Below are 14,484 nucleotides of genomic sequence, written 5' to 3'. Positions count from 1 at the left end.
ATTTCACTAACAAAAAGATCATACTTTGTATCTGATGGGACTACCGTAGTATTTATTTTCCATAAACAGTATCTGGAAAAAAACAAAACCCTCAACAGTAAAGTGTGCAGCAAGATGCTAGTTCGTGTTGACGCTATTATCACAGAAGAACGTTGAACTGAGTTCTGGTGCAAAAAGGTAATGTTCCATCAAGATAATGCAAGACCACAATCTGATTTCACCAGCTGGACTCTGTACAGATTTGAATGGGATCTTTTGCTACACCCACCATATAGCCCAACATTGCTCCCTTGGACTTCTACTTTTTTCACACCTGCAGCTACACCTTGCTGGCAATATCTTCCGTTTTGTACAGGACATCCGAAATGAGGTTAATCTGTTTTTGGACTCACAGCCATTAAGTTTTTGGGCCGAAAGCTTTGAAAAACTATCAAAATACTGGCAGAAAATCATAGATTTGTGTGGTGATTACTACCCACACTTAAGGTACTGCTTTCATATTTTATTTCTTCCTAACTTTATTGTTTGGTGGAAAACCTTCATTACAACCAGATATATATATATATATATAAACACGTATATATTGACTTTTTCACTTTAAAGACAACTATCGCAAAATAAAATGAATCACATGGAGTTTTTGAATTACTAATGCATGCAAATAATACGTTACCATGTGTTATTAACCACATCTATAAATCAATAAAAAAATTCTTTTAGTTTTTCATTATCAGTGTATTCACTAGCACTTGTGATACCTTTTAAGCATTATGCACTTAAAAGTTTCGTTAAACTGGTATAAAAAATATCTACTTTCAACATGTCTTCATATTCACTCATTAACATCAATCATTTTTTAATTCTGACTTAAAATGAGACATCTGGTACTCTTTTCTTTAAATTTAAGACAGTTGCATAATTAGTAACAGTTCTAATTTCCACAGCTATAATACACATTAAACAAAATATGCAATACCATGAAAATTTTGTCATAATGCTACAAATTCAGAGATACTAGTTATGCAAACCTTTGCAGTTTGTTTTCAATATCATTATTTGTTTTAAAAGGAGAAAGTGTAATAAATAAGTAATGTAATAAAGTAATAGTAGTGTAATAAAGTAGTGTAATAATAAGTAGTGTAATAAGGTTTATTTTTAAAGTGTAATAAAAAGGAGAAAAGTTAGTTAGTTAAGCTATCTTTTGAGACTTACTTAAGGGCACAGTCTTTGCTTTTAGTTTTGTTTCAAATTAAAAATTAAAACTGAAAATGGCTTTGAAATACTGTTCACTTTTTTGCTGAATAGATAAGTTTACTAGAGGCTTTTAATCATAGGCCTACAGATACTACATGTTCTTTCCATCTCACCGATACAAAAGGTATGTATGTTGCTACAACTATGGGTTGAAAACACAAGAAAGTAAACTGACTGGTTGACTTGAGAATGGAGAACCAAAACAATTGTCAAAAGACATATAGTGTCTCACAAAAGTGATGGGACACTTGTGCTTTACAAAAGGAAACTGTAATAAAATAAATTTAAAAAAACATGTAAAATTTTTTATGGGTGTGTTTCATACTTAAGTTTAGTAACAATTATTACGTAACATACATTTTCTCAAAATATTAAAATAGTAATTTGATAAAAATACAATTGTTTAGAACGGAGCAAAAAATGGCTCACATAAGTGATGGAACACCATTAATACTACTACGTACTACAATAAAAATATTTTTGGGGGTGTTTATTTTTATTCAAAAGCAATTGGCAATAATTTATAAAATCGTCTGCAGTCTTTCTCTCCAGTTTGTTGTGGAATTTTTGTGTTTTTTTAGCTCTGTGCAGCCATGAATGCTAAACGAAAAGAAACTTTGCCTGAAATTCGAAAATTAGTTATTAATTTGCATACTGAACATGGAAAATCTATTAAGAGAAACTGCTGAAACAGTTAACATGAGTCATTCAACAGTTTTTAATATCATTAAACGATATAAAAAGAATCATATGATTCAGGATAAAAGAAGACCTGGCCGACCATCAAAGCTATCCAATGGAATAAAGTGAATTATTGTTCAAAATATTAAAAAAAAATCCAAGAATGAGTGCTCCTAAAATTGCTGCTGATTTACAAGCATTATATGGAGTAATTGTTAATCCTGAGACTATTAGAAGAGTAATTCGATCTGCTGGATATCACGGTAGAGCAGCCGGGAAAAAATTCTTCGTAAGTGAAAAGAATAGAAAACTCAGACTGGCTTTCGCAAAATCCAACAAAAATAAGAATTCTGATTACTGGAATGAAGTTATATTTGCTGATGAGAGTAAATTTAATATATTTGGTTCTGATGGTAGAACCTTGGTGTGGAGAAAACCCAGGGAAGAATTTCGTAAACAGAACTTGGTGCCAACAGTAAAACATGGTGGAGGAGGAGTTATGGTATGGGGGTGTATGTCGTCCGCTGGAGCTGGTAATCTTGTTTTTATTGACAGTATAATGGATCAGTACAAGTATATTGACATTTTAAATCAAAATTTGAAATCTCAGCACGAAAATTGACCCTTCATAACGATTTTAAATTCTACCAGGACAATGACCCCAAGCACACTGCTTTGAACGTTAGACTCTGGCTGCTGTATAACTGTCCTGAAATAATAAAAACACCACCATAATCTCCAGCCTTAAATCCCATAGAGAATATTTGGCAAGAATTGGAATCAAGAATTTGCAAACACACCATTTCTTCAAAACAACAATTAAAATCATTGCTTCAAGAAGAATGGGGTAAAATCCCTCCAGAAATCACAAAAAAATTAGTCGAATCCATCCCAAGAAGATTAAATCACGTTTTAAAAGTAAAAGGAAATCCAACAAAATATTAAAACATTTTAAGATAGTAAAATTTTTGGATAAATATTTGATGGAAAAGTAAGTGTCACATCACTTATGTGAGCCATTTTTTGCTCCATTCTAAACAATTGTGTTTTTATTAAATTACAATTTTAATATTTTGAGAAAATGTATGTTATGTAATAATTGTTACTAAATTTAAGTATGAAACACACCCACAAAAAATTTTTACATGTTTTTTTAATTTATTTTACAACAGTTTCCTTTCGTAAAGCACAAATGTACCATCACTTTTGTGAGACACTGTAGGCTTCAGTCATAAAATTGCATAACATTTCAGTAAGGATGAATTGAGAACTTTCATCAATACCACACACAACCAAAAGAATTTGAGCACTCACTGAATGAATGCCATGCTAGTGAATGATAGGATACTCTAAAATGGTACTATCTATTAAACATGCTGCATATTCAACCACAGGGCTTATATAGTAGTTTGGAATTACAATCATTTTTACCTCCATTTCAAAATACATATCTCTGTCAGTATGTCATATTTTGTCTTATATGAAGCATTTTCTGATCATACTGTAGTTTCTCTACACAGCTATGCACTAATAACAATAATACTGTTGCGTTTTTCTTCTAACACCAATTGTTACATTTTTCTCTTCTGACACCAATTGTTACGTTATTTTCTTCCTTCACTTTCATATGGGGTTCGTGAAGATTTGGAGTAAATAATGACGACAGCACTTGATGAAATATCGAAACACACTTTATTTAGCCAACATTCATCAGGACAGCTCCAAAGTCACTTTTTACAGTCGTAGAAGATCTACTATAAACATGCTGAAACTCAGCGACACAGCCTTCATACTATCAGGCAACAACGGTAGAGACAGCTTCACTACAAAGCATCAGAGTACAGCTCCCGACTTTGCTCGGTTGTTCTCGGAACTCCACATACCCTCAAGACTCTCCACGATACAACTCGCAATGGACTCGACAACACACAGAGCACAGCTCCCGACTCTTCGGTTCAGTCGTTCCCGGAGCTTAACACACTCTCTCAACGATGCACTAACCACGATACACTGAGAGACTCTTCGATGCACTCGCTGAATGGCTGTCAACTCGATCGACTCCACACGGACTGACTAACTCGAGACTAACTATCTTGCACTCTCGAGGCACATACTCCCATTGACTGCGGACCAGCAGGGTTTATATAGCTTTTGGCTTGTGTTCAAAACATTCTGAGATAAACTGGTAAAAATCCATTCCAGAAGGTTCTTCCAGAAGTACAACCCTTGGTCAGAATCCAACTTCGATACAAACAAAACATAAAACAAACATAACTAAAGAAACACATATTTACACTATATTAAAGTTACATGCACAAATGAAACACATAAAAATTTTATATTATACAAATTAAAACTCATAATGAATTTCAGTTTCAGTCTTTTCATTAAATTATACCAGTGTCAAACACTTTTCCCTTGCAGTTCTCAGATATACTTATGTTTTGCATATCACAATCTCAAGATTCAGTCCTTTCAGACTTGTCATCCACAGGAAGATGTGAAACTGTTTGTTCACCACTCTGTAGTTCATTCGCAGCATGCATACAGTTCCCTTCGGTATTTTTAGCAATTGGTACATGCTTATTTACCTCTATTTCCTGAAAACCAATTCCGATGTTTGCATTAGAGTAGCGAACAGAACCTGATTCTTCACAAACACAAGTATCCAGCTTTAAAATCAAGTCCTTGTCTGAAAAATCTGCACAATGAGACGCACACATAATTTGCGAGGTGAGTGAATTTTCTTGCAATACTGGAGTACACTGCTTAAGCTGTACATCAGCTTCTCCCATCTCTGCATCACATGCACTTTCAGATGGTTCAACACTTGCTAACCGTGACTTCATAATTTCACTATCAGTTTCAACAAACTTAACAGTCGCATTTTCACTTTCTTCCACTTCAGGCACTTGAGAATCAAAAGCTTCTTTCCCGATCTTAATGTCTTCATCTTTTCGATCTCTGTCTTTAATCTCGTTAGATATTTCGTCCTTCATTTCTGGATCTTTCTGAGATAGTTCATTAGCTACTTCCTTCATTTCTACATCCTTTGATTCTTCAACTACCACTTCTCTCATTTCCTCATCATCTTTTATGCCTCCAATATCTTCCGTAAACTTTCACCTGTTGGAGTTGCTCTTGCACCTTTTCTTGGCCGACATTTATTTCTTCTCGTCGCACTTTCTTCTCTTCCAGGCCGGCTTTGATCTCAGATGTCATCTCTTTATATCCAGCTATTATCTCATCATATCCGGCTTTTATCTCGGCTAAAATGTCCCTCCTCCACCATGGTTTTCCTCTGCAGGCGGGTCATTGGCATTCACTCACAAATCCCACTTCTGACATCAATTGTTATGTTATTTTCTTTTCTGACACCAGTTGTTGCATTATTTTCTGACACTAGTTGTTACGTTATTTTCTTCTTTTACATTCATATGGGACTTGTGTCGATTTGGAGTGAATAACGACGACAACACTTTATTTATCAATATCAATCAGGACAGCTCCAAAACACTTTTACAGTCGTCAAAGATCTACTATAAACATGCTGGAACAATCAGCGACACAGCCTTCATGTTGTCATGCAATAACGATGGAAACGCTTCACTGGAAAGCACCAGAGTACAGCTTCTGACTCTGCTCGGTCGTTCTCGGAACTCCACATACTCTCGAGACTCTCCACGCTACAACTCGACGACACACAGAGCACAGCTCCCGACACTTCGGTTCAGTCATTCCCGGAGCTTAACACACTCTCTCTCGACACTAATAGACTCTTTGATGCACTCAACAACCCACTCGGTACTCGCTGGCCAGCTGTCAACTCGATAGTCTATGCACGGACTAACTAGATGAGACACACTATCTCGCACTCTAGATGAGGCACTTACTCACCATCTAAATGAGACATTACTGACTGACTGCGGGAAAGCAGGGTTTATTCTTTTAAACATTCGTTATGATGGTTTTTAATTCGATATTCAATTTGCATAATATTTTAATCCAACTAAACGTTGGAGCAATGTTTGATGCTACTTTGATAGACGGTTGCATGGATTTTTGGCGAACAATATGACTTATGATAAACCCATTGCTAGACAAGTTATTTATGGTAACGATACTTTGTTGTAATTTTATTTAAAAAATAATGCATTTTATTATGCATAAATTCCGTGTTCTAAATATTATTTATGGCTTCTAAATATTAAAAAATAAATTTAATTTTGCATTTTTATTTGGAATAAAGATTTTATTGTTTACGATATTTTATGGAATTTTATGTTGTGGATGATGTAATTGCTGACGTCATATTACTTTAAAAGTAATTAATTGGTTTTAATATTGTTACGTTTTTCTCTTCTGACACCAGTTGTTGCGTTATTTTCTTCCTTCACGTTCATACGGGGTCGTAGATTTAGAGTGAATAACGACGACACTTGATGAAGTATCAAAACACACTTTATTTAGCCAGTACTAATCAGAACAGCTCCAAAATCACGTTACGGTCGTCGAAGAACTGCTATAAACACGCTGACACAATCAGCGACACAGCCTTCAGGTTATCAGGCTATAACAGTGGAGACAGCTTCGCTGCAAAGCATCAGAGTACAGCTCCTGACTTTGTTTGGTCGTTCTCGGAACTCCACGCACTCTTGAGACTCTCCAGGCTACAACTCCTGATGCACTCGACGACAAACGAGCACAGCTCCCGACTCTTCGGTTCAGTCGTTTCCGGAGCTCAACACGCTCCCTCGACGATGCACTAACCGAGATACACTAACAGACTCCTTCGGTGCACTCGACACTCACTGCCTGGCTGTCAACTCGATCGACACGGACTGACTCGCTAGACGAGACACACACACTAACTGACTGCAGACCAGTTGTGTTTATATAGCTTTCAGCTTGTGTTCGAGAACATTCTGGGCTAAACCGGTAAGAATTCATTCCAGAAAATTCTCCATTCATCCTTGGCATATTGGCAATTTTGGCGCCAAATGGGCTATTTCTTGCCAAATGTGGCAACCCTAATTTCTCTTGCCATGTGATAGCAACCCTAAAACTGCTTTGCGGAGAAGCTATCTCATCGCACCTGGACATTTCATAACAATATTAAAGCAAAAGTTTGGAATAATGTGAGAATGAACAGTGTACATTTTAAATGCATAAAATTTATAGGAAAGGGAGGAAAAAAGGAAGGAAAAGAAAAATTCATGAGATGGGAATTTTTTACAACAGACAAAATTAAATAAATAATAGTCTTTAAAAACTTACCTAATAAACACAAGTCATAGAACATTCAGAGATTATTTTATGATTACCTTAATTCTCTAAAAATAAGACTGAGTATCATATTAATCTTGGCTCCAAAAGTTGCATTAGGGCTTATTTTCAGAGAATGTCTTTCTTTCCCTCTCTTTCTTTAACACGCACAATGTTCTAGATTCATTCATATAGTCCTGCACTATTTGTTAAAATAAAGTTATTTCATTTCCAGGAACATCATCATAAAGCTCTAAACTTTGAATTTGACCAGAATTTCTTTCAAGTCCATTTCCTACATAATATAACACTTTGTCTTTAACATAACCCCATATGAAAAAAAAGAAGGGTTTAGATCTGGGGTTCTTGGTGGCTAACAAAGCAACAGCATTTTGTTTGACCCAGCATGCCAAATCCAGTGATGGCATAGACTATCATTCAAGTACTAACATATGTTTTTATGCCTATGTGGTGAAGCATCATCTTGCTGCAGAATGAAGCCGAGAACTGGAGAGAACAGCCACTCTGATAGCATATTTTGGTAAATCCACCTGTTAATTGATTTTTCCATAAAGGAAAAAGAACTAAAAAGACAACTGTTAGAAATGGGATAGAAAATGTTTACCTTTGGAGAATCATGCCTATGTTCCATTATACCATGTGGATTTTTCGTCCCTTGAAATCATAAATTATGGGGATTAACTTTGCCAGAAACATGAAAAGTGGCTTTATCCTTAAATACACATCTACCTTCAGCTTATCTTGCAAATTCTCACAAAAAGCTTTATACAACAGTTTTTTGTAAGGTTTTTAACGCTTGCACCATCTGAAAGGTGTACCGCTGGAACTGTAGATGTTTCCATAACACATGCCACACTTTTACATCAGGCACATTGAATTCAGAATTTGCATAATCCACTGATTTTGTGAGACTCTGTAAAAATGCTTCATGAATTTTTTCAACTACTTTGGTTTTGGCTGGTGTTCATCTAGGCTGGTTTTCTTACACAAGCAGTTTGTGTCCTGAAACTACTTCACCCACTGTTTGATGTTCTGGCAATGTGGTTGTTCTTTGCCAAATTTTGGGTAAAAATGTCTTTGAACAATGATAAATGATGATATCATATATTATCATATTCCAAAACAGGCTTTCTCCTGCATGGATGATGGAATTTTGATTAATAATGCTTCTAGTGGTGATTTCACAACCAGATGATTTTTTACTGTTGCCAGATAAAAAATTGTATAATTTTAGTTTCAGAATTATTTTTTTTGGCTTAATAAATAAATTACAGAATTTGTACTATGCTATTCTTTATTATTATTATTTTTTTTTTTTGCCTATTTAATATGAAACACCCTGTATTGTGACAATAATAAACACTATAAGAACGACTTCTGACAGTGATCATGACTACAGTTAATTTACCTATTTTCAACAGAAAAATGCGATGAGGTAAAATATTTGGAATTTTTTTAGTATTTGTTATTTATGGACAATTTTTTTCAGAAATAATATAAATTTCAGAAATAATATTAAATTATTAGAGATGCAAAAAGAGATTAAGCAATTCCCCCCTCCCCCCAGATAGGTGCAAGATATGCCAGTCATAAATCTGTAATGTGAACTAAGTTTGTTTGCGCCCGCCCGCTGCAGTGTATAACTAAATGTAAGCTGAGCTTTGATGACCATCAAAGGCTAAAGGTACTGCAAAAATAATTAAATGAAGTGCATATAACAAAGCTAGAATTCAAAAATGGTTTTATAAAAAGAAGTATCAGTTACAAGACTATTTATAAATTTTCCTATCTTTGAATTCACACTTTTTACTGCTATCACATGCAGTCTAATAAAAGAAATATTTTCTTATGATTAAAAATATTTTACTTACCCTGTGAAACATAAGATGCTTTTCATGCCAATCAGACTGCTTCCAATGTTCTGGAGAATTCTAAAAATTATTTCATGATAAAATCATATTAAAACTTCATAAAAAAATTCATACATATAGTTTTATTGAAATTGCATTTTTACATATAAATTTAAAAACATAAGGTATTTAATATTTGAAATTAACAGCTATATAAAATAGAATAACAATGTATTACTTCATTATTTAATAATTATTATAAGTAGAAATTTTATACATGAACATTATGATGATCAATGTAAAAATTTAAAATAAATTATGCATATTTCATCATTTAGTAGCAGTTTCTGGCTAATTAAAGTTTAAAATTAGAAAAAATTTTAATTTACCTATGACAAAGCAATATAAAAAAAGATGACCATCCATAGTTCGATAATTTTGGCCTTCTGTAAAAGTGGCCATTTTAGAAAGGTGATATTTAATATGAACATTAATTTATGTTCTCAGACATGTTGATCAATTTTAGAGGCCAAAACAGTTCACTACATTTACTTTCTTTAGTAAGAAATAAATGCTTGGAAACATTCTTGAAAAGAATTAAGAACACTTTAAAGGAAAAATTACAACACACTTTAATGAATTTTATTTAATTACTGAAAAAAATATATTTATGTAAAACAAAACCATCTCACCTCTTTCACAAAATCATACACTCTATTCTTGAATTCTGTTGGTCTAAGGAGTAGCATATGGATAATAAAAAAACACACCTGAGCCTCATTTCCTTCAAAACTTCGTAGTGCCTTAAAAAAGAAAAGAATTATAATGTAGCAAATACTTTTACATAAAAGAGGTAAAATATCAAAATTATTTAAATGGTATCAAAATTATTTAAATTATTTAAATGATCAGTGATTCTCAGCCGGTGGTTTGCAAGAGAAAAATAGATGTACACAAAGAAACAAAGTATTTTTAAGTTGCCAGAAATGATATGACTGCATAGGTAGGAAAATAACATATAGAATAAAACAATAACAATTATAAATTCAAAATAATCTACATATTTAAGTTATATTTCTACTTTAAATACTTAAATTGCCAAAAGCTACGTTTGTCTATTATAAGATTCATTGGCAAAATTAAGTTTAACTATTATGAAATTTAAAGATTGCAAAATTAAATACAACTGATAAAATTTCGACAATGTTTAGTTTAGATCAGTGATTCTCAACCAGTGGTATGGTACGCAAGGAAAAATAGATGGTACGAAAAGAAATAAAGTATTCTTAACTATTAAATTCAAAAATTAAATATCGCAACATCCTGTTTAAGTTTTTTTTCTAACACTTGTAAATTTATGCGATCTGAGTTTTTTTCAACATTAATAGCTACTCATAGACTTCAGCAAAAAAATCCATTTTTATTTTTACAAATATTCTTTTATTCATAGACATAACAAAATTTGTCATAAATGATGTTTTTAAAAGGAGTAATGGAAATAAATGTTGTATTCAATAGCAAATAAAAACAAGTTCCTATAAAAAGTATCACATAAATAAGAATAATAGATAAGTATAATAGAATAATAGATAATAGTATTTCAGAAATTTTTTTACAGTTGATCGATTTATTACCATTTCTACAATTTATGTCACCACCATTCCCGAGATCATATTGCTCTCTTTTCAATTAGAAACATTTTTTACGTCAATTTGCTGTCTTTAACAGCAGGTATTTTGTCTTCTTGTTGCTTTGCATTCCTTATTTCTCTACACGATTTCAGAATATCATGGCTTGTTTTTGAAGAATTCATAATATATTGTGCATTTAAATGTTTGTGAAAAAATACTAAAACAAACCTAGATTTTTAAAATGGAAAAATGGCTAAGATCGACTAAGTGGAAAAGGGGAGATTCACAAGTGATGGATTAAGGACAATCTACTAGCACTAAGAATATTGAAAAGAAAAGAAAAAAAGTTTATAGAAAATATAATGAAAGTAACTTATCATTTGGGTTTACTTGGAATAGAGATGAAATGGACCCTCAAACTCAAAGTGTTGTTCATGGTGAACTATTATACAATTAAAGTATGAAGCCATCGTTTCTTAAAAGACATCTAGAATTTAAGCATGCAAATTTAAAGGATAAATCCGAAGAATATTTTAAGAGGAAATTATAGGAGCTAAAAAATATCAGAGTTCAAAAGTAATAAACAAAAAATGAAAGGTTTTGTTACTTCAAGAGAAAAAGCTTTAAAAGCTAGTTTTCTAGTAAGCCTAAGAATTGCCAAGACTGGGCAGGCTGACACTATTGGAGAAAACCTTATATTACAAGAAACTAATGATATTGTTTTAGCATTATTCAATGAAAATGTGGCTAATGAACTTGACAATATTCCATTATCAAATGATACGCTAAGTCAACGAATTCATGAAATGGCAAATTTCATAAAAGAGACACTTAATCAAAAAAATAAAACACAGTGTATTTCGCATTGCAGTTAGATAAAAGTACTGATATAACAAACTTCATTTAATTATTAGTTCACATACATTTCAAAGTGGATAAATGAATAGTGGAAGAGAATTTATTTTGTGAATCTCTTCATGATAGAGCAACTGCAAATGAAATTGTCAAAGTAATTGACAATTTTAAGTCTGAGAATGATATTCCTTGGAATAAGTGCATTGTGTGTAACAAAGCTTGGGCTTTAAGAGGAAAATATTCCAGTATTATTTATCAAATAAAGAAAGTCTCACCTGAAACTAAATTTACTCACTGCTCCATTCATTGCGAAGCTTTCATAGCCAAAACAATCACAGGAAACCTGAAAATCCAACAGCTGAATTTTGAATCGAACTGTAAAAATGATGAATTTTATTAAAAGCTGAGCTTTGAAATTCAAGAATGTTTATGATTTTATGAAGAGATGGGCGGTGAAATTGAAACACTTTTGTTACATTCCGAAGTAGGGTGGTTATCCAGAGTTTTAAATCATCTTTTTGAACTTCGATCAGAAATTCAAATTTTTCCCTGTGATTCAAAATATTAAATACAAAAATGTTTATTTAGTGAATTATGGTTGGCTTGTCTAGCATATTTAGCTGATATTTTTGGAATGTTAAATGAATTTAATTTAGGAATACAAGTGATAATTTGTTTACAATTACAGATAAAATAAATGAAATGATTAAAAAAAAAAAAAAAAAAAAAAAAAAAAAAAACTCAAGCTAATAATCAAAGAATTGGATAATAGTATTTTAAGCTTTTTACCACTTTTAGAAAGTTTTCTAACCGAAAACAATTTGAAAATAAAATAAGAATTAGCATCCAACATTAAAAATAGTTGTTTTTGATTGAAAAATAATTTCAACATGTATTTTCCCATGGATTATGAAAAAGAAAATTGGATTAGAAATCCATTTTGTTCAAATGTATGCATTAGTCAAAGTTAGATGGTTAGTTTAGATGGTACGAATTAGTCAAAAGGTTGAGAACGGCTGTCTTAGATGAAATTTTCTACTAAGTATAACCACATGTTTTATAGACAGCTTAAAGAGCACGTTCTTTTTAAACATTTAAAAAACACAAATATGAACCAATCTATATGAAAGAATTAAGAGTCAGCTGATTTCAATAGTTACAAAAATACAATGACTCCATTACTGAAATATGCACATTGAGAACAGTAAATGAATAAAAAAATACGGCCATTCAATTAAATCCTAAATATGATTTTAGAAAGCAGTCTAAAGACAATAACAGTTTATTAACTTAGAAAACAATCTACTGACAGAAGAAACCTTTACACAAATAAGTTTTCTTTTCTTAAAAGCAACTACATAATCTTCTTTGTAATTTATGAAGTTTTTCCACATCAGTTCTTTTCCTTTGTATATACAGTCAAAAGTCGTTAATCCGGACTCGTCGGGACTTCGGCGATTCCGGATTATCGATTTTTCCGGATTATAGATCATCAGTTTAAATCACGTAAGATGGCATGCAGAAATTCTAAAATTAAAAATATGAAACCGTAATTTATGAAATAAAGAACAATTATGATCTAAAAGGTATCAAAATTTACAAAAAAAGCTTAATATTTATTTGTTTACTTTATTAAATATTTCTTTCAATGTAAGTTGTTTAAGTTGCTTCGTTTTATGTGATAATACTTTCTCTTTAATTCTATAAACAGACATAATTTTTTGTTCATTTTCAAAGTTCCGCTGTTCAAGTCCCGTTAATTGCTGTGCGAGAATACCGACTAAATTGTCAATCGAAATTTTTTCGTTTTCACTAACCTCTCTGTCACATTCTTCATGTCTTTATCCATTTTTTGCAGCAATTTCACTTTCTGTTTGATGAACATCGAAACGTACTTTCATTTTGTACGATCCTTTGAGAGCTCCAGATTCGGAAATTCTATTTGATATAATCGAAAGTTCAAGTTTACTTTTATAAAATTGCTCTTACAGTCTGCAAAAAATAATAAGCCGGATCCAATTCGAAGAACAACGCAATCATCAACATTAACTGAAATAGATAATTAGATAATTTTAGATTATACCGTCCGTTATACATAAAACGCGCACGCGAAAACGTATTCTGCGCTTGCGCACACGCAAATGCGCAGTCGTAAGAGGTCTTACGCGCACGCGTAAACGCCTATGCGCATGTGTCAACGCGGCGCATGCGCAGAAAGTTTTTAGCTTTGAGGTCCGCATTATAGATCATTCCGGATTATGGGTGTCCGAATTAACGACTTTTGACTGTATTCAGACATGATCACAGTTATTTTAAACACATGTATGTTAGTTATATGCCAGTCTTCAAAGCAATAATGCACAGCTGATCAATTTCTTGGCAGAATTTTTAATTATTTTGAATATGGAATGTCTTTAAAAATGTCCTTTTTTCAGAGGGGGCGGGAGGTCCTCTATTTCACATTTATTGAAAATAAATACTATACTGCAATACAATTCTTGCCCAAATCCAGGAGAAGTCTTGAATGTTTGTAAATGTATATTGTGGCATAGGGGCACTTAAAAGACAGGTGAGACAAAAGTTCTCTCAAGAGGTTTGGTGTTAGTGGAAGAAAGGTGGAAGACTTTTAGATTTGTTTCCTGGGGTGTTCTCCATTCAAATTGAAGCAAAACTGCACAGTAAGTGCAGTGAGACTACATCTATAAAGCCACTGGTGAAGTTCTGATATGTTACCCACTTCTTTTTATCCTGTCAGGAAGTTAAATTCAATTCTTAAATGCTTAGAAAGAAATTCTGAATATTTCAACAAAATAAGTATATGGTGATACAGTAAATAGAGTATGAAAAAGTAATACAGTCAAAAGTCATTAATTCGGACACCCATAATCTGGAATGATCTATAATCCGGACCTCAAAGCTAAAAACTT

General features: G+C 32.5%; 1 protein-coding gene across 3 annotated transcripts in view; it reads right to left on the bottom strand.

The window, feature by feature from the left end:
- The window catches only part of MED23 (mediator complex subunit 23), a 117,187-nt gene that overhangs the window by 25,543 nt on the left and 77,160 nt on the right, over positions 1 to 14,484 (bottom strand). For all 3 annotated transcript variants that reach the window (XR_015041768.1, XM_085819207.1, XM_085819208.1), the window contains exons 23-24: positions 9,764 to 9,874; positions 9,093 to 9,152 (exon numbers count right to left, since the gene is read on the bottom strand). Coding sequence is in view for 2 of the 3 variants with exons in the window: in XM_085819207.1 (XP_085675333.1) it covers positions 9,093 to 9,152; positions 9,764 to 9,874 (171 nt within the window). In the remaining variant the exon portion in view is untranslated. The remainder of the gene's footprint in view (positions 1 to 9,092; positions 9,153 to 9,763; positions 9,875 to 14,484) is intronic.

This window comes from Stegodyphus dumicola, chromosome 6, assembly GCF_044657685.1.
Source record: "Stegodyphus dumicola isolate Sdum_Otavi_A_Nest chromosome 6, ASM4465768v1".
In the NCBI taxonomy this organism is placed as follows: Eukaryota; Metazoa; Arthropoda; class Arachnida; order Araneae; family Eresidae; genus Stegodyphus; species Stegodyphus dumicola.
Note: the sequence above shows the minus strand (reverse complement) of the source record. Positions and strands in the feature narration are given on the sequence as shown.